Genomic DNA, 21,252 nt, shown 5'->3' on the forward strand with positions numbered 1-21,252 from the left:
ATACTGTATTCTTATGATAAAGACGGCTAGAGGAAAGAAAATGTTAAGACGATCATAAAGAAGAGAAAATACAGTTTATAGTTCTGTAGTGTATTTTTCGAAAAAAATCTGCATATAAGTGGACCCACGCATATCCATCCCATGTCGTTCAAGAGTCAACCTCTGCTGTAAATATTGTATTTTCTTTGACCTCAATACCAAATATTTTCTTTAGCAATTTGGTGCATCTTTTATTATCGATTACAGAACATTTTGCACTTTTCCATGCTTCCTGCTAGAAACATCCACACTCAAGTACTCTAGCATTGTGAATGTGCTGTATTAACGCCCTTGATGTTCCTTCGCAGGATCCATCTTCCCCTCGAGGGAGCCCGGCACACTCCCCAAGAGAGAATGGCCTGGACAAGACGCGCCTGCTCAAGAAAGATGCCCCCATCAGTCCAGCCTCTATCGCGTCCTCCAGCAGCACTCCTTCCTCCAAATCCAAAGAACTTAGCCTTGTAAGCTGTTCTGCATCATCTTTCTTAGCCTTGCCTGTTTCAAGTTGATTGGCTTTGATTATTTTGTAAATTTGGTATTTTTTCACATTTTTCTATAGGACTTTTATTTCCAAATATATGTATACGTTCAGTATTCAAGTTTAATTGGCAAAAGTACTTTGGGACCCGAATGGGTTGACTGACTTCCTGGTGATAAATGTTTGTTTTATGACTCTTTTTGCAAGGGTAGGGGAGGGATATGGGGAAATTGAGTGAAACGTGTCTCAGCAAAGATGAAGAAATACACACTGGGCTTACAGAGATGGTTTTGTCACCTACGGTTTATGGTAAATTTAGTTTTCGGCTGGGATGTGATTTTGTTGCTAGCTTTGTTTGAATTACCAAGCTATAGATGACTGCAATAATTTTCCCTTCCTATCTAAGAAGTAATCTGTCATTTACAAAAGTCTACCTTGACTCACACCACAAATCACAAACGCAAAAATGAAACTGCTTGCAAGTCAGGATAATCTCCCCATACCCCCTTCTTCTGTGGCTCTGTAGTTAATTGCATTCTTGTGTGTATGTCTTCCTTTTTCCTCACCAGTTATTTCCTTGTAACATCACATTAAAAAAAAAAAAAGACTCAGTTTTCATATAACCTTCTGAATTCACAGCTGAAGGAAAAAAAGTTCCTCTGTTTGTCTGCAAATTAGGGGGATGTGTCTGGCACGGGGTTACATTAAGTTTTTCTCTGTTGTTCTTGCTTGGCCTTCTGGCCTTCTAGTATTGGCAACTCCTCTATACTGATCTCTGTGACGACTGGGGCGTGGATCTGTTCTAAGGGGACCTGTTAACCAGGAAGCCTCATGTGACATGAACAGTCCCCCAGGAACTCAGCTCAAGCAGCCTTAAAGCAACCAGCAAGTGTTTGGTCACAGGACGTCATGATTTGTCAGCCTCTGTCTGACTCAGACCCAGTTTCCTGGAAATCATTTACTCTACCCCAAATTCTGCTTCAGTTTATATCCTCCTGAACATTGGTTTTGTGGTCTCAGGGAACTCTTTCTGTTTGTTGGTTTGTTCTTTTTAATTATGAAAATAAAGGCCCAATCTGAAGAATTTTTTCCATTTGTTTCTCTTTTCCTTTTGACTTGCCTTTTTAAACGTTTAACATCATTAAGACTGTGTTCTGATTGCCACTCTATTCTCTTCTGTCTCTCGTTAGAATGAAAAATCTACTACTCCTGTTTCAAAGTCCAATACCCCTACTCCACGAACCGATGCACCCACCCCAGGCAGTAATTCCACTCCTGGATTGAGGCCTGTGCCGGGAAAACCACCAGGAGTCGACCCCTTGGGTTAGTAAGAAGAAGGGTTTTCTGCATATTTATGTTTCATGTTTTCAAAGAAATTAAAGCAATTTAAACACTGCAGTACCTTAAGAGTAGTAATAACCAGTATTGAAAAGCTGTTAGAATTACTTATTTAACCTGAACCAAGTGCCTTGATGATTTTTGAGATTATTACATTAAGCAAATTTGAGCCCCGGGTCCTACTTTTTAAGGTATATTTTATTCCTTATTGTTTCCCGTGTTCTTGGTTCTTCTCTTCTCTCCTTTCATTTTGGTCTGTAGCCTCAAGCCTAAGGACCCCGATGGCAGTCCCTTGTCCATATCCAACCCCGTTCGGGATCGTGCCCCACGCCGGGATGAACGGGGAGCTGACCAGCCCCGGCGCCGCCTACGCGGGGCTGCACAACATTTCCCCCCAGATGAGCGCAGCCGCCGCTGCCGCGGCCGCGGCCGCAGCCTACGGGAGATCGCCGGTGGTACGTTTGTGGGCCTTCACGAAATCAAACCATTCCATGGCTCACAGGATCGCCAGATGTATTTTTGAGCCTAGTTTATGTAATTTGAGGTATTTGTTGAGGGACCCGTCATATCTGTAAATTAAACTACACCCAGTTGTACTGTGAGATCCCATTCCTTTTTCTAAGGAGAGGAAATGTCTTTGTTATTTTAGGTTTACTTTTAATTTTAAACCTACAAGAACAGAGCGAATGATCATGAATGTAGTGAACCCTGTGTTTCCATCATAAGCTTCAAAAATAATACAAATAATTTTTTTTCATGTATGTTCCATCCCCGGGTATATTACCCCTAAAATCATAAACATCCTATCTTTTCATCAGTAGATACTACTGTATGTATATTTCTAAAATCTTACTTAAAGTCTGTGTTCTCCCAAGATCTAGAGAGGTATTGAGTAGGCTAATATGAGTTAATGTAACTGTGTATGTTTTTGTTGTTTTGCTTGGGAAAATTGTAGGTTGGATTTGATCCACACCATCACATGCGCGTGCCAGCCATACCTCCAAACCTGACAGGCATTCCGGGAGGAAAACCGTGAGTACCCCTGAGCCTCGGGCTCACAGCCGTGTGCCAGACGCCGGGCCCCTGCCGGCCCTTTCGGCTGAGCACTGCTGGGCAGTGTGGGGAGTTCCCGGAGCTCAACGTTTTTGTTTGTTTTTTGTGTTTTAACTTGCAAAGAATTTCCATTTTCTCTTCGCACAAGGAAAGGAGTAATGAGGTGGGGTTTTGTATTTTCAATTTAAAATCTTGAGCTTCTAATATGGAAATGCAAATTACTGAGGCATCTCCAGCAGTCAGGTCTTCTCTACGTCTGTTACTGAATTGTTTTGTTGCCTCAGAAAAAAAACGTCTTATGTGCAAACCTGGATGCTCAAAATTTGTGCGTGTTGGGAAAAGACGTGCCAAACTTCAAAGGCTGTGAAAAGAAGGAAGTGTGGTCTTATGCTCAATTGTGTTTGCAGGAAAGGTGACTTTGCTCATTTGGCTTCTCGTCCTGTGAGCTGGATGTTTGGAGCGTCTGTATTCATAGCCCCCTTGAGTTATGAAGGCAAAACGCACACATCAGTTTTTCCAGCCTCTTCTTGTACATTCTACTCTCTCACCATATCTCGTTCCACATCCTTCATTTCAGTCCAGAGCACCTTTTTATTACTTCCTGTGCACGGTTCTCTCTGCTCCCTGGCTTCATCTTCCCAGATACAAAGACTTGACTATAAAATAACACCGTTCTTTCCTTAAAATCCCAGCTTGCCTCTTCGCTCCTCTCTTTGGGAAGCATCCCCGCAGACCCACCCTGCCTTATTAGTCATGTGTGTATATTATTTATGCTTCTGGCTCTTTCCCCTGGCACCCTGTCACCACACATGCCACTCAAATGCTGCTTCCCCAAGCTGGTGCTTTCCCCGTCCGCTGCTACCCACACTTGACCCTCCGTAACTGCTAAGTCCCTTCTCCCAGAGGCTCCCTTGGTGGCTTGGCTGCCTTGGGGCATTTGCTCTTACTGGTCCTTCCTGCAGTACTTTTTCTCTGGCTTATTATCTCACTTCAAAAGTGTCTGCTAAAATATCACTTATTCGAGCATTCTGCCCTGCCAGCCCTATTTAAAATAGCATCCTTCTCTCCCTTGCTCCCCCCTTCATTGTTATTTTCTACTGCCTGTCTTTTTTGTACTTGCTTGTAGCCATGTTCTGCCTCTCCCTGCTTGCATGTAAGTTCCGTGAGAGCAGAACAGAATCTCTGCTGTTCGGTTACAGAAGTAGCTCCAGCGCCTAGAATGGTACCTGGTCTATAGCTGGCGCTCACAATACATACTTTTTTTTTTAAAGATTTTATTTATTTATGTGACAGAGAGACAGCCAGCAAGAGAGGGAACACAGCAGGGGAGTGGGAGAGGAAGAAGCAGGCTCCCAGCGGAGGAGCCCGATGTGGGACTTGATCCAATAACACCGGGATCACGCCCTGAGCCGAAGGCAGACGCTTAACAACTGCGCTACCCAGGCGCCCCCACAATACATACTTTTTAAATGAGTGAGAGAGGGCGAGAGAGAGCGCGTGTGAGAGCACATGGTTGAGCCAGCCGGTCTCTTCTCTGATCTCCCACTGCTTACGTATTCACTGCTATACACTCAGGCGCTTAGTTGTCACCGTGTTGTTTCCTATGTGTAACTTCTTGTGTAACTTACTTCTGTACAGATCTAGGCTAAACTTCCTGTTGCATCAAACACAATGCTGGCTCCATAGCCAAGTTGCTCCGTAAATATTTGACTGATTAATAAGGGAGGCAAGGCAAATTAGACTTTGAGTTCCCTGAGAATTGAAGGTATAAATACCCATTACCATAAAATTCTGTGTACTTGTGTGTGTTCTGCAAATAGTTGTTGACTGACTTACACGTCTTGTTGACCAAGAACTCTGATGTATTTGAGGGTGAAAGTTTGGTCTCTTTCAGGCAGTGACTAAATAACAAGGTCAGAGGATTAATCACATAACTCAAATACCTATGAGTTCCATATGAGCCTGTGGGGATGGAGAGGTTTCCTTAGGGAAAGGTATTAACCCATGTTCAGGTGCTGCGTAGTAACCACTTGGTTAAGTAGCTGTTGCACCAGAGCTGTGATGGAACCATTAGAGCAGCGGGGCTGGTGCTTCTCAGCTCAGCTACTGCCCAGGGGCCACCAGGGGTGAAGAGGGAGGGGCAAGGGGTGGTAGGTGGCTGTCAAGAAGAATGACGGTCTTGGTTTAGCTTTGGGTCACCTGAGCCACTGTCGAATTAGAGCTGGTCTGATTCGGGAGGCACTGCTGAGCCTTGAGCTGGACTCCGTTCCGTCCCCTAGTCTTTATTCTTAGCATTGTCAAATTGTTGAGATCCTTCTGGGAAGATTGATGGGGTTGAGGATGATTGCAAATTTTCATTCGTGGGAGTTGATAGAGCCCTGTCTCCTGCAGTTGGCAGATCTCTCCAAAGAGAGCCACGGTGTGGTCGACAGAGTGGTTCTGGAGTGTGACAGATCAGAATTTGAATTTTTACTTGGCCAGTTGACAACTAGAGGACAGTTTCTTAACTTTGTGAGCTTCACTTGACTCATCTGTAAACCAGGGATGGCACCTCCCTGACAAGCGGGGCGTACAGCTGAGATAAGATAATATGTTCCCTGTTGAGTACTGTGTTTGGTATATGGGGCTCTTCAGTCGACCACAGCATCATTTCCCATTTGGCTTTGCCCCAGAGCATTATCAGTTTTTCAACTGCTTATGCAATTGAACTGAACTGCATTTCTGCAGTGGGCAGAAATGACCCGAGAAAATTAAATTGAGTAAATTAGACTCCATGCTCCTGTCATTGGTGTGTCTTTATACAAGAGGGCATCAAGACATGTAAATTCACATTCATTTATGCATATAGAGATAATATGTATTTTATTATAGATTTTTCAGAAGAAGTGATTATGACAGGTGGCTCTTCAGATCGTAAGATACGGAATTGTGGAACTTTGTCTTGTGTGTGTTTTTCAACAGAAACACCTATTTTTTTGTGTGCTAGAACCTAAAACATAATAAATCACCTAAAGTCTTCCCTACCACACATGCAAAGTAAACTGCCTTTCTCCAGAAAGTCTTAAAACAGTTGTGCATCTCTGTCCTAATTATTTTTACAGACTGAATTGCTAGATGTTATCAAAAGTTATAATTAAATGCATGTCACCAACTAATGAATAAAGTAGCATTTGTTTAATAATTCACATTGGGTCCTCTTGTCTATTCTGGTGAATTAGCAAGAGTTCCACTCAATTTGTAATTGGAATGACAACATAGTTTAATTCCAACATAAGCCCAAAATGGCCTTTTTTCCTCACCTGTTACTTAAATGAGACATCCATAAATAGTATAAAACTATTCAATTAAAACCGTAGTACTAATTATATTATGGGACATGGCATGCGGATGTAGCCATGACAGAAGAGCTCGGGTTTGTTGGTTTTAGGCTGCTCACAATTCAGAAATTTTTCCCTGTTGTTCTGTTTGTTTTTATAAAGCAGGATTTTTCAAAATAGTAACAATGCTCGACACACTGCAAGGCCTTAACAATTAGTTGTGGGTTGGCTGACCTACTAGAGGGTTCATACACTACTTAGAACCTGACTGTCTAGCATACTTATAAAGCACAATGGCCAGACCTTTTATTGTGAATCCGAGGTCTAGTCCCTTCCCGTGAGACACTGAGAACTTTGGGGAAGGTGTTGTAAAGTATGAGAAGGCTGAGTGCAGCATTACAGAACTGGGCCTTTTAGAGAAGGTAAATGAGGTGGGGGTGGGAAGGCCAAGGACCTTCTTTAAATACGCTAGGTTTTCACCGAAAGATGATGATTCAGATAAAATAATCTTCAATGTGCATGTTTTAAAAAGAGCGATTTGCAGATGCCTTGATTGTTTGAAGTATAGTTCTGTCACAAAGTCCAAGCTGCTTCTGTTCTCTTTACCGTCTTCCTTAGAGAGCCACTCTTAGCTCTTAGTGCTGTCACCTGCTGTGCGCACACGTGCTTGTGTGTGCGCGCGCACGTGTGTGTTTTGGAAGAGTGCACGTCACTGTATTCTCTGGTTCCCTGCACCGTCTCCCTCCAGCCCCACATTTGTAGTTATTTGCTGGACATCTCAGATGTCTTGAGTGTATATTACTTGCACTTCAAAGTGATCGTATCACGATGCTTCCCCAGACCAGGTCTTCCTTCCACATTGCCCATCAGGACTGTTGGTATTTTGCTCCTTGTTTCCTAAGCTCAGAAACTCAAATATTATTGGCTCCTTCCTCACATCTTATTCGTTAAGTCCCGCAGAAATTTATATCCACTGTTACTTTTAGTGTCTTCCTTGACCTAGCCTAGTTCAGGTCCCCCATTACCTCGCATCTAGATTGTTGTAATAACCATCTCTTACTCCTACCCATTGTATTCCTTGTGCGCAAATGTATTCTGCCAGTTGCCCTAATAATGCCCTACCTGTTCTTCCTCAAAACACCCTTTAATGAATTCTGTTTGTGGAGTTCTCAGGCTGGCCTTGTAGGCTGTTCCTTTTACACCTTCCCTTTTCTAGCAGATAGATAGCTGTGTGTGTGTGTGTGTGTGTGTGTGTGTGTGTGTGTTTGTAGTGTGTGTGTGTGTGTGTGTAGTATAAATGTATATATTCCTGATACATTTGATCAGACTGTGCTTGGGCCAGCTCTTCCAACCACTTAAGTGTGGGGTTGTTATTGAATAAATGAATCCTTGGATTAAAACCCATCCAGGAATTTCCATTATTGCACCCCATCCTTTTAGAGCACTTGCTCTCTGCTGTTTCTGCCCCCCTGGAATTGTTTTTCCGTCTTCCTCCCTTTTCGGTGAGATACCCTCCATTCTGCAAAACCCACCTCTAGTACCATGTCACTGTTGAAACATAAGCTTTGTCTTTTCTTTTTGAACCACCACAGAACTTCATGCTTGTCATCTTCCTCCTGGTATTGTGGCCACTTCTGTGCTTTTCTCATCACACTTCCTAGATTGGAAGCCTCTAGTGGGAAGGCCAGTGCCTTACCTCATTTTGTATTCTTAGCATGATGTCCATATCCAAGAATGTAGCTAAGAGGCCTTATCTAAGATGCATTTAATCAGGTAGAAAAAGAATCATTCTTCAAGCCTGGGTTTCTGATTTCTAGAAAGGTTGGCTTTCATTACACATTCCAGTACACCTTGCCAGCTACACATCAGAGTTCGTTGAAATCTGATAAGAATCTACTAGAGTTTTATTTTTTCTGGCCTTGAGTATCTTACATGTACTAATAGTAAACAGAGGGCCACATTATATCCTTAATGCAAGTAGGCTTTTGACATTCTTGTTAAAGGGAGTTCCAGGAACATAGTAGGTGCTCACAGAGTGGTTGTGGTTGAGTTGAAGAATTTCATATCAAAAACATCTAAAGAAATGATGTGTCTGGTTTCTTAACTATTTAAATTCTCAAAGCTCTTTAAAAACCACGTAGTGATACTAGAGAGGAGAGAAGGGATGGCTTCTCAAGTAAATTATCATTAAGAATGTATAACACCATCTAAACTTGGAATAACCTTCCTCTCCTTTCCTTTAAGATTTAGTCTTCATGACCTCTTTAACTGCTAAATCAATTAGCCTTTTTCTCCATCGTCATCCCTCAGAATCTCAGCCTTTCTCTGCGAGTGTCGCTGCCTTCCCCTCCTTGCCTGATTGGCACCTGGCTCTCTCCCAAGGGGACCTCTCCACCTGCAGCTCTCTGAGGGGGTGCCCCTTCATTTGTTTCATATCCTGAAATCCTCAGGGCCAGTGATGGGTGATAAAGGCTGTGTCATTCCCGTCCCCCCCACCCCACCACCAGTCTTTTCTAGAACGGAACTCCTTTATCTTTTTGTGAAAACTCTGGCCCTTTCAGGCTGGTGTCATTGGATTCTACCCACTCTTATACCTTGTTGGGGGATTTCCCGTTTATGAAAGACTTGACACTGGCTTAGGGTCTTCCTCCCCTCGGAGCCTGCCATCATTCCACGTGACTCTGGTGTTCACAAGGTCAGCCCCCAGTAACCTCGGCTTGGGCCATGTGGACTGTAGCTGTCCATCTTGACTTCAGTTACCTATTTACAGGCTCACAAGGAAGATCACATCCCCGCCCTTCATTGTGTCACTTCCAGAACGCAGATATCCCATCCGCACAGCCTTCTTTACTTCCACCCGCCCACAGTGATCTTTTGAATTGCACATCTGTTCCCAGCTGTCTCACTGTGTCCCAGGCCCAGCCACTGGCTTCTCCCCTGATTACTGCACAGACCTCCTGTCTAGTGTCCCTTTTCCTGTTCTGCCACCTCTAATCCACTCTTCACCCAGCAGCCAGAATGGCACTTTAAAACATTAACTGAATCCTGTCACTCCCTGCCCAGAAGTCCCAGTGACTTCCCATTCCACCCAGCACAATATCCACATTCCTCATCACAGCCCGCCAGGCCCTTTTTACCGCTGCCCTCCTTCTGTCTCCAGCCTTCCCCTCTCCACTGAGTGTGCGCTAGCATTCTCACTTGGTTGTGCTTTAGGGACTCTGCATTGTTCCTCTCCCTGGCGCGTTCCACATTCCCCTCCTTGATGTGTGCAGGGCTGCCTCCTTCCTTCTTATCTCTGCTCATACGGTGCCCCAGACCTGTGTGCCGTGTGTGTGTGTGTCTTGGCATCTGGTGAGGATCTGAGGTTACTTATTTTTCTACTTATCTATGGTATCTGCTTTCCCTTCTCGATGTTGGCCCTGGGAGGTAGGGACTTTGTTCACCCCTTATTCCCAGCACCTGATAGTACCTGGCTCATATTAGGCATTTAATAAATAGTTTCTGACTAAGTGGATCCTAAGCATTGTCTCACCCTGGCCTTCATGTTTGCCATCCCCCTCATACCATCTTCCTCTTTATATCAAAGTCCCATTGTCCTCACTCTGTCAAATCCCACAGGACCAGGCCTGTCCACTGTTCATCGCATTGACCCTCTGACATTTTTATATTTATTTATGTGAATATCTCACTAATGAATCCACCCCCTACCCACCTGCCGCCCATCTACCCACCTGCCACCTACTTCCACAGGCCATAACCTCAGGAGAACCAGGGATTTGCTTTTTTTCTTTCTGTTGTAACCCTGGTCCTGCTAGTACGGTGCTTGGCACACGGGGGTACCCAAGAAGTACGTGTTGAATGGTTGAATCTCTTAATAAGTTGTCAGGTGATTGACTGTCTTCCCCCATCTCTGCACTTTATTGTCTCTCTCAATTGTCAGTGTCTCCGACTGCTCTTGTTGGAGGTTCGTTAGGTGTAAGCAGTCCCCTAAGTCCTGCATCTAGTCTGCTCACTATGTAATGCTACGGTGTTATTGTGTCTGCTCCCTTAGCTTCAACACATCACTTCTTAGTCGATAAGCACACGTTGTCTTTCTAACCTAACCTAACCTAACCTAACCTCTCACTTGAATCACAGTACTCAACTTCCTGTTGAATTGTTTGGATTCCTGACTGCCCTCAAATTGAAGAAAACCAAACCATTTAGCTCCTTGCATGTGTCCCTTTTGGTCGTGCTTCCCCCGTCCCTTGACTAACGTATCATGGTCCACTTGAGTCTCCCGGGTTCCGAGCCTTATAGCCCTCCTCCGCTCCTCTCTCCCAGGTCACACATCCAGCGTGTCTCCAAGTCCTATTGATTTGACCAAGAAAATGTCTTCTTCTTCTCTTGTCTCCCTAGTTTCCCCCTCCTTCGCCCTCAGCAATCTGACATACTACGTTTCTTCTACAAGCCGGGTGCGTGCATCTCTGTTGTTTACAGAGAAAGAAAAAGCCCTCCACTCTCTGGCACCACATCTTCCACAGCCCCATACTTGCGTCATCCCTCCTGGGGACATTCAGGGGGGTGATGAGGGCCCCTCAGTAATGGGCTGAATTTTGATGAATGTGGCTAGCCTGTAGAGTTTTGCATTGAGGAACCATAAACTGTTTGGATTCTAAAACTTCCCTGATAGGTCCAAGTTCCAATCCTTTGTGTACCCACAGATGCTTTCCCTTGGTATGTCTTTCGTAAACTTCTTCCTATAAACAGAGCACATTCCAAAGCCTCATGCCAAAGCAGAATGACATAATTTCCGAAATGGGCTATTGCCCATGATAGAAGACAGACCCAGCTCCCTCTCCCCACCACTAGCCCCACTGATGTGCCCTTCCTGACTTCAGTGCCCTAAGAACAGAGATTTCTCGAGGAAGATGTTTGAACTGAAGTTGCATTTAGAACCAAATGTTTTCATAAGTGTAGAGCTTTCCCTGGAGATGAACTGGAGTTGGAGCCGATGATTGGTACTCACAGGCGGGCCTTGAGGTTAGTCACACAGGACGCCTTTACAGGTCTAATTTCATTGGGAACACTTCAGTCAGTGATTGTCAAGTCTGATAGGACTTCATCTGGTGTGTGTGCGGGGGTCACAGCTGTCGTTTCACCATGTAGGCCTAGAGACTCTTAACTCCTTAAAGCTTGGTCATTTTGACTCATTGATCTCCGTTAGTAAATCACTTGATTGGAGTGACTTCATATACAGGCGGAAATCTCATCACAGGCTTCTGAATCACCCGAAGCAGAAAACAGAGCAAGTTTGCAGAGTGCCCTGAAGGAGTAGGTACTATACTAGACGTTGGCTATCTTACTTAATTCTCTGTGAAGTGTAGGTAGCATTCTCTCCCTTTTAAAGATGAGAGCTGAGGTTCAGAGAGGCTCAGTAACTACTTACGTCACACAGCAGCTAGTGAAGAGTCGACCTGACATTTGATCGTAGATCTAGCTCTGTGACTCTGAAAATTATCTTCTTTCTACTGTACCAGGTAAATTTTACTTATTTGCAAATCATAAGGAGCACTGAAAATGTTTTTTCATCTCCTTACACTGATCAGTTAACTAACATTTCTTACATTCCCCTCTTCCTATCTTTTCTCCTCCCCACTACCTTAGAGCGTACTCCTTCCACGTTACTGCAGACGGTCAGATGCAGCCTGTCCCTTTCCCCCCCGACGCCCTCATCGGACCCGGAATCCCCCGGCACGCGCGCCAGATCAACACCCTGAACCACGGGGAGGTGGTGTGCGCCGTGACCATCAGCAACCCCACGAGACACGTGTACACGGGCGGGAAGGGCTGCGTCAAGGTCTGGGACATCAGCCACCCCGGCAACAAGAGCCCCGTCTCTCAGCTCGACTGTCTGGTGAGCAAACATGGAGGAACAGGGCTTACACCTTCATTCAGAAAATGGGATGGGAAAGTGAGAGACTGGGCTGGACAAGCAACACGCGGAATTGATCCCCAGCGGGTAGTTGTTTTCCGTGGTTTGTGGCCCTTCACGTGGAGATTGGGAGCGCTGACAAGGACGCACGTCTTTCAGTTCCTCCAGCAGAACTATCCAGGTCTGGATGCACGGGCCCCAGTGCAGCCTTCATGAGCCCTGCCGGGTGCGCGGGCACAGCCTCCCTACCTGTTTTCCTGTCTGATAAAGCGGTGTAAGAAAAGTAGAAGTGCAGGAGGGCTTCCATGAGAGCGCACCTGACTCTCAGTCTGTCCCGTTGTGAGACCAGAATAACGCCACGCTTCCCGGGCAGACACGGAACTATCCCCTTGGCTGTGGTTTGGGCATTTGTCCTTGCGTCATTTACAAAACTTCAGTTGGACGTTCTTCCTTAGACGAGCAGTGGAATTTTTGCCGCTGCACGGTGTTAGGTCAGTTTAACATGCTTGATGTACCCACCATTCCCAGAACCTCACGAGCTGGGAGGACCTTGTCTTCTTACCCCTGTCCCTTAACACTTTTTTGCCTCCACTTGATGCTGCTTGATCAGCCACTGCTGCCCAGGACTGCGCGCGTTCCACGTTGCTGTGCGTGTGTCTGTGTGTACAAATGAGTCAGGCAGCCGGGTGATTCGGTGGTGGTGGTGGGAGTTGGGTCTAGAGCCTTGCATTTTCATGCTAATTAAGATTAAATATCTCAGCACTAAATTTGTAGATCAAGTTTAAGTACTTCCCTAATTTCATGTAATTTTCTAGCATTAATCCACTTTATCATTGTCATAAGTAAAAATGGCTCATTAAAACCAGGAGGGAACACAATACTTTTATGGATTTCTGCTCTCATGTTAATGCTGTTTTCCTTTCCTCATGAGTGATCTCTTGATGGTTTTTGTCTCTCCAGAACAGGGATAACTACATCCGTTCCTGCCGATTGCTCCCTGATGGTCGCACCCTCATTGTGGGAGGGGAGGCCAGTACTCTGTCCATCTGGGACCTGGCAGCTCCGACCCCACGCATCAAGGCAGAGCTGACGTCCTCAGCCCCCGCCTGCTACGCCCTGGCCATCAGCCCCGACTCCAAGGTCTGCTTCTCGTGCTGCAGTGACGGTAACATCGCCGTCTGGGACCTGCACAACCAGACGCTGGTGAGGTGGGTCAGCAAGATCCCTTTCTCTCAGGGGAGCCAGTTTTACCGCTGTGTGCCAAAGAGCTGTGTGTGTCTAAAACGATGAAATAGAGTTATCCTACTAAAAAGTGTTAGGGACAGCCTCCTTTTAAAGATGCTAGAAACAAATTACTAATGTAAAATCTTATTTTCTGCACTTTTGAACTTACCAAATGCAGGGTGGTTTTTTTCTTTGCTTTTTTTGGACATTATCCTAAGCATCACCAATTTAGGTTTTTTAAAAAATGAGGTCATTTTTACATAGTTAATGTACATCATGTTCCCATGACCTCATGAGCTCGTTAGACGTCTGTAATTTGCCATCTGTGCTTGCTAACCAACCGTCATTGTCGATAGACACTCACCGAGAAGATTCACAGCGCAGGGCACTGTCTTCCGTGCCACATGCATCCTGCACGTGCCTTCCTTCAGCAGATCATCAGTGAACCCCTGCCACGGGTCAGGCATTGTGCTTCGCTCTGAAATGGTCTAGATTATTTGTAATTCCACCATTAAGGATGGGTCGATGCACTGAGATGTTTGTTTAGAAGTGAAGTTGTATGGGATCGGTGTTGATAGGTAATGCCCTGAAACGAATCTCCAGATGTCAGCACCCAAGAGAGTAGGAAGCAAGAGGTATGATCTGCTGAAGGGTGTGAGAAGGTTGTAATCAAGCCTAGCTGCAAGTCAAGGGGAGTATGTAAGGAGAAGAGGCCTCTGCTGGCCATCTATCAGCTATTTTGCAGGACTGAGCTTTACGTATGATTCCAAAAACAAAGTAGTCATCATTTGTTTCATCTTGGGTAGGGCCCTTACAAGGAACTGCTTCTAATCTCTTCTTTTCCCTGTGTCTTTTATACAGTCTACCAGCTCCTGGGGCAGCTGAGCCACACTGAATTTTCCATGTGCCTTACTTGAGAGCATGGCCTTTTCATTATCTTGCACAGCCTGCTACAGTTGCATTGTTGCGCACTGGCAAAATTTGCTCTGCTGCTTCTGTGCCCATCCCTGTAGCTTTTGTAAGAGGGAGAATATAATATGCCTTACATCCTCTTAATCCTTTCCTTCATATTACAATGATAAAATAAGTCTTAGATGTATTTTTGATTAGTTCATATACATGTAGCTATGTATTTTCTTTTGTTTATTTCAGTTTGAGATTTTTTTCCCTTTGGTTATATGAGTCGTTCTTTGGTATGAAAGTCAAAGAGTACTTCCTTAGCGTTCAAAAATAAAAAGGGCGGGAACTTCAACATCTCAGTTAAACCTGAATCTCTCTCTATATATCGTTTGTTATTTGAATAATTAGAAAACACAGTAAACCCAGGTGAAATCTATAAATAAGACCTGCAATGAAACTGATCCCTGAGGAGTTCTGAATTTTTTTTATTGAAATATAATTAACATTCAGTGTTATATTTCAGGTGTGCAAAATAATGATTCAACAATTCTGTGCATGACTCAGTACTCATCACAATAAGTGTGCTCTTAATCCCCTTCATCTGTTTCAACCATCCCCCCCTCACCTCCCCTCTGGTAACCATCAGTTTTTCCTGTGTATGAGTCTTTTTATTTGTCTTTTTTTTTCTTCGTTTATTTGTTTTGTTTCTTAAATTCCTACAGATGAGTGAAATCATATGGTATTTATCTTTCTTTGACTTATTTCGATGAGCATTATACTCTGTATCCATCCATGTTGTTGCAAATGACAAGGACTCATTCTTTTTTATGGCTGAGTAATATTCCATGGTGTATGCGTACCACATGCCCTTTACCCATCCGTTGATGGACACCTGGGCTGCTTCCATATCTTGGCTATTGTAAATAATGCTGCAGTAAACATAGGGGGGCCTACATCTTCTCAAATTAGTATTTTCGTTTTCTTTGGGTGAATACCGGTCATGGAATCACTGGATTATATGGTAATTCAACTTTAATTTTTTGAAGAACTCCACACTGTTTTCCACAGTGGCTGCACTGACGAACTCGGAATTGAGTTCACATAAAAAAACTAACTTTTCAAAGGTTTTCCCTCCATCTTGACATTTTCAGGCAATTCCAGGGCCACACAGACGGGGCCAGCTGTATTGACATTTCTAACGATGGCACCAAGCTCTGGACGGGCGGCCTGGACAACACGGTCAGGTCCTGGGACCTGCGCGAAGGGCGGCAGCTGCAGCAGCACGACTTCACCTCACAGGTACGGGCTTGGGCCTGGGACACTTCGGAAGTCACGGTTTTGTGACATACATGACAGGTTTCACCATGTGACGAAGTCACTTTTGATTCTAGGTTAGGTAACTGGAATTGTATTGTTTTCTGTCAAAACATAGTAATACGTATTAAAGGATTAAAAAATCTCATTTATTATAAGCTTTTAGCAGGTTTTTCCTTGAAAGACCGTTACTCCGTATTCTTTGAATTGTACCTAAGTGATTAAATTGTACTGTGGAAATGTATCGCGTTACTCTGGGATCACCCATTTGGCTGTGATTTCTTCTTACACAATTCAAATCATCTGGACTTCTTCACAATTTAAATAGTATCCCCAGAAGAAGTAGTGCCTCCCGGTGCAAGGCAGCGCGTCCTCTGTAGGCGCCATCACTCTGAGCTGTTTTAATCGTAGATCTTTTCTCTGGGCTACTGCCCAACCGGCGAGTGGCTGGCGGTGGGGATGGAGAACAGTAACGTGGAAGTGCTGCATGTCACCAAGCCGGACAAATACCAGCTGCATCTCCACGAGAGCTGCGTCCTGTCGCTCAAGTTTGCCCATTGTGGTAAGCAGCCCCCTCCTGTCCGTTTCCTGTCCGAGAGAATCACTCCCTCTGCCCTCCCGCGCATGCGTCTTCCCTCCGCGCCTTTGATTTAGTAGCGTGGCCTCTTCAAAGTTACATACGCGCCTGCATCTCTAATGCCATGTGCCAGTCCACTTACCCTTGTTGTAAGGATAAATGACTCACGAAATCTAGGACAGTGAGCTTTATGTCCTCGAAACTTTTGTTGCAGATTAGAAGAGTTTTCTGTGAGTTGTTTGGTGCTCTATAAAGCAAATCTTGGGTGTCTGACACAGTAACACAAACAAAACCTTTTTCCAAACTCTCTGTAGGCAAATGGTTTGTAAGCACTGGAAAGGACAACCTTCTGAATGCCTGGAGAACACCTTATGGGGCCAGTATATTCCAGGTAACACTTCACTCGTTCAGCTCCCACCTACTGCGGGCTCCCTGCATGGCAGTGCTTTACCCAAACTCTCTCTCTGCATTCTGTCAGATTAACAAGACTCCTAAGTGTCCTAGGACGTAGGGCAAGAGAAGAATACTTGGCCTGAGGGAGGCTAGCGTCACAGCCACACGTCGTAGAGCTGGGGTTGGTCTCCAGTTCTCTTCGAGCCCAGAGCCAAGACACTGCCCATTGCACTAACCAGCTCTCCATGCTTCAGTCCCGTTTTTACACCAGAGTAGAGTTTGTACATCCTCTGTGATTCGTGTGTGTGTTACAGCTTTAAAATGCTTCTATTTAAAAAATACTCTTATTAGTATTGTTATTTCTTTGATTTTTTTTCCCAAAAAAGTGTTGTGGAAAAGTTTAGTCAATCTTGATTAATTTCAGTAATGTTTATTCTTATTGACTCAGCGGTACTTTGTGTGTGTGTGAAATTATTTGTAGGAAGACCAGATGGTAGATATGACCAACATGCACACACAGTCTCCGTGCTCTCTGGCTGGTATGTGGGAATTTCACAGGAGGTTAAAGAACACTTGTCTTTTTTAACCTATACTTCCGGTGTAATTTTTTTAGGTGTGCTTTTTTTTTTTTTTTTAGGAATAATAACAAATTTGCAGTTTTCTTGACTGAGTAGTATTATGTCATCATAGAGTAGATCAATGCAGTTGAATCCAAAAATATATATATTGAGTGAAAATACTGTGCCAGATAACCAGTAGGACAAAAATAGCTGATTCTTGCTGTCATGAAGTTTATCATTGAATACAATATATATTTTTGGTGTTGTGGGTCACAACCTTTCTGGTGGTCCCAACCGGGACTAAAAAAAAAAAAAGAAATATAAAATCTTAGAGAGGATCTTTTATAGTAAGTGTAAGTGTTGTATGTTATGTGTCTACTGGGTTGTGAAGTAAAATGGATTAATTACAGGTTACAATCAAAAAAGTTTGAGAAGCACTGGTAGTGGGTTAGCATCTGCATGTCAGACATTAATGTTTTAAATGTTCAGAGTGCTGGTTAAAATCCTGCGGGGATAGTTTGTTTAGCACAGTTCATTTCAAAGTTGACATTGAACCCCTTGTACTTGGTGTCGTTGAACATGGTATCCAGGACCCTTAAGTATGGTACATTTCTCTTTCTAACTGTTGAACTCCTCCCCACTTGGAAATTTGCATTCTTTTTTCCCCACAGGAGAAAATCAGGCTTTCAAAATGTTTTTACATTCCCAATTTCAAAACACGTAGTGTTTTCCATGCCATTTTCCACTTGAACTCTGAGGGAAGTCTCTGAGGTAGGAGGCTGGTGTTCTGCAGCTCGACCTCCGTCTAAGCCATGTGACTGAAGTGGAGGATTTTTCATGCTAACGACACTCTGCTCTTACCCGTCTGGAGAATAGGAGTGGAAGCCAGGCCTTGCTTCTTCTGGGCCCAGCTGCTCGGACAGTGGGTTTGCCTGCCACCCGACGTCCCCAGTGCAGGAGCCTGTAGACTAGCATGGCGAGGTGTCCCCAGAAGCGTCCTCGCCCCCGCCATTTTGTGGAAGTGCCGGCACTGTCTTGCCTGGCCGGCTGCTCCTGTTCGGACAACGGGACACGTTCATGCTAGTTTTTGCTCTGTGTCTTCCAGTCCCGCCTCGTGGGTTTTTCTTTCAGTGGTTAACATTTGTGTTTGTTTCTTTCCTAGTCCAAAGAATCCTCATCGGTGCTTAGCTGTGACATCTCTGTGGATGACAAATACATTGTCACTGGCTCTGGGGATAAGAAAGCCACGGTTTATGAAGTTATTTATTAAGGACAAATCTTCATGCGAACTGGACCCCTTCTCCTTGTAGCACTTTGTTCTATCATCCTCTTCCCCCCGCATCTAAAACCAAGGATTTCAAATACTCATGCAGTTGTGGAGTTTAATCCCATCTCTTACCCCCACTTCCTCCTTGCTATTGAATTGTGAATACTCATTAAGAACCTGTGATACCAAATCTTCAGCTCTCTACGTGGAAGAACATGGAATAACCATACTTAACAGTGACGGAATCTTTAATTATGTATTATATCTGTAATATATTTATTTTGTTTAAAGAAGGCTTTCTAACTTTGACTGAATAAAGCTGTCTGCTCCTGCATTGATAATGAAGATGCATTGTATTTGATACCCCTCCCCCCCTTTTTTTGGCAAAGGAGGGGAAAGGAAGGTTTAAAATAATTGATGAAAAATGTCACTAAATGTAGACTAAGGACTGTATAGAGATGTGAAATGTATAATTACATATGGAAGCAATATGTTGCTGTGTTGTTAGATTTTTTTTGTTTTTGTTTTCTACTTATTTTAAATGTTTGGAAATTTGAACAATTAGAACATGACAGGCCTCGTTGTATTCATTTGAGTCTATTTGGACAACTTTAACCAATATATCTATAGCTTTAGATTCTATTTGATAAAAGTAATTGGACTTTTTCTTTTTTTTCTTTTTTGACTTGTTGACAAGTGTCTTTGTAATAAGTTTTTAATTCCTTTTTTTATTGTATTATAGACAGACGAACAAATTAAATTTGGCCTAAAGAGAGAACTTAATCCCTTCTGTATATTTTTGCCGCGTTTCTTTGCAGAGGGAGATGTATACCTTTGGGCAGTTCTGTCATTACAAGAAATTATGGGCTATTTTTTGGCATGTTCTTTGGGAACTGCACAGATGTCAGGGGAGGATTCCTCCTGCTGTGCAAGTCAAGTCTTTTACAAAATAAGGACAGCAGAGGAGATTTGCAAGGACCTCCCTCTGAAAACCAGAAAGAATGGACTCTCACCTGGGAGGAGGACTTGCTTTCTTTACCTCCAGTTCTTTCCCTGTCTTAGTTGGATGTCCCCGAAATGGACACAGGCTGTGCCATTGTGCCAGAAACATTGTGTTATCTTTTATGTTGTTGTTGTTGCTGTTCAACTATGATATGTGACTCCTTTTTTTATTATTATTTTTTTGTTTGAATGCTTTAAGAATCTTTTAAGTCTGTGGATCTGCTGATGTACAGTGCCTTTGCTGCTATGGATCAAAATCAAGAGAACTGTGTAGATAAACTTTATTGTATAAGTAGAAAATGACTTAATTTCATACTAGAAACGGATGGATGCTGCAAGTTGAAATGGACTGTCCATTGACGTTCCTAATGTGGTAGCAGAAAAAAAAAATGGTGTCTTAAGTGCTTAGTGTTTGATGTCATTAACAGTTTCGTAAAACTCTACAGTGTAGAAAGATTTTGATACTAAACTGTGCATTGTACATAGTTCTAATGCATTGTATTGACCACCAGTACTTCTATAATGGTAGATTGTTTGTGCATTCAGACTTTTAAGCATTAAACATAAATAACTTCTAGTATGCTTATTTCTAATCCTTTGTTTGGCTGGCTTTCGTATATTTTTTGTCTTTGACTATGCCACTCCCATCTACTAAAAATTACTAGTTTCATTCAAGGGAGACTGGTGTTCAAGTCACGTGGGCTTCATTATTACTGCCTTTTTTGTTTTGTTTTTATTTTCACTTGACGAGAACTAGAAGGGAGAGCAGATGGAGGTTATCAAGGACAGGTTGCTACCAGATATTTATTGAGTGCCTCTGGTTTGTAAAAATACTGTGTATCAAAAAGTTGTCACATTACTCAAATGCTTTAGAGCGGCACTGTTCAGTATGGTTGCACTAGCCATTTGTGGCTATTTAAATTTAACTCTACTAAAATTAGTTGTGGGTTTTTTTTTTAAGTTTTTTAGTCACACTAACTGCATTTCAAGTATTCGGTAGCTGCATGTGGCTAATGGCTACCATATTGGACTACTCAAATTTATAGACATATCCGTCATCACAGAAGGTTCCATGGGACCAGCGCTGTTTTAGAATTAGCCCACACACACTGTTTCTAGCCATTTGGGTTTGGGAAACATGTCAAGTGTGATACACTGGAGTTGTTGAAAGCGCAAAGCCCACTGGGCTGCTGCTGGTGGGGTGTGTGAAGATTGAGCATAAGAAGGTGCTTAAAGAAATCTAAATTCCTAAGACTCGAAAATCTGGCATTTTTAAGGATCCACTGGGTGGAAAGATGGCAGGGGCTGGGGGCTGTGGTCTGGAGTGTGCTCGGTGATCAGCTGTGAGATCCTGACTCGAGGTGCCCCGTCTCAACAGTGAGCACCAGTGGGGTTGGAAGCAGCACTTCACATGTGAGAACTGTGAGAGCTGTTACTTCAGACGATAACATTTTAAAGGATTCTTAGCTCAATATCTGTGCATCCTTACTAAAATGTCTTTAAAAGTCGAGATTTAGAGTAAAAAAATCTTTTTGGTACAGAGTATGACACTTGTACCATGTTCACACCTCTAGAAGGAGAACGAGCCTGCCTTAAGGAGACAGAATTCCCCTTTGGTGCCTGGTGGTCACGCCTCTTCAGGGAGATCGACATTGGCCGTTGAGAAGAATGCATATATAGACCCAGCTTTAATTAATGGGCATCAATTTCCTCTCATTGCCGAGGTTTTATCAAGTTAGATTTTTAGGTCTTTGATATAAATCTCAGGCCTAGATTGTGATCTATGCAAAAATCTTGATGTAATTATAACTTGATTTACCATAGTTTTTGCTTTAAGTATGGTCTCTCAGAATCTAAAGAAAACAAAGGAATCACC

General features: G+C 43.5%; 1 protein-coding gene across 2 annotated transcripts in view; it reads left to right on the plus strand.

The window, feature by feature from the left end:
- Window positions 1-19,953, plus strand: part of TLE4 (TLE family member 4, transcriptional corepressor) — an 89,634-nt gene extending 69,681 nt beyond the window's left edge. For both annotated transcript variants that reach the window (XM_019808727.2, XM_002927980.4), the window contains exons 6-15: window positions 348-500; window positions 1,708-1,840; window positions 2,117-2,310; window positions 2,811-2,887; window positions 11,872-12,121; window positions 13,100-13,347; window positions 15,415-15,562; window positions 15,989-16,139; window positions 16,469-16,545; window positions 18,270-19,953. In XM_019808727.2, the coding sequence (XP_019664286.1) occupies window positions 348-500; window positions 1,708-1,840; window positions 2,117-2,310; window positions 2,811-2,887; window positions 11,872-12,121; window positions 13,100-13,347; window positions 15,415-15,562; window positions 15,989-16,139; window positions 16,469-16,545; window positions 18,270-18,377 (1,539 nt within the window). In that variant the 3' untranslated portion in view covers window positions 18,378-19,953. The remainder of the gene's footprint in view (window positions 1-347; window positions 501-1,707; window positions 1,841-2,116; window positions 2,311-2,810; window positions 2,888-11,871; window positions 12,122-13,099; window positions 13,348-15,414; window positions 15,563-15,988; window positions 16,140-16,468; window positions 16,546-18,269) is intronic.
- Window positions 19,954-21,252: the final 1,299 nt, after the last annotated feature.

This window comes from Ailuropoda melanoleuca, chromosome 17 (assembly GCF_002007445.2).
Source record: "Ailuropoda melanoleuca isolate Jingjing chromosome 17, ASM200744v2, whole genome shotgun sequence".
In the NCBI taxonomy this organism is placed as follows: Eukaryota; Metazoa; Chordata; class Mammalia; order Carnivora; family Ursidae; genus Ailuropoda; species Ailuropoda melanoleuca.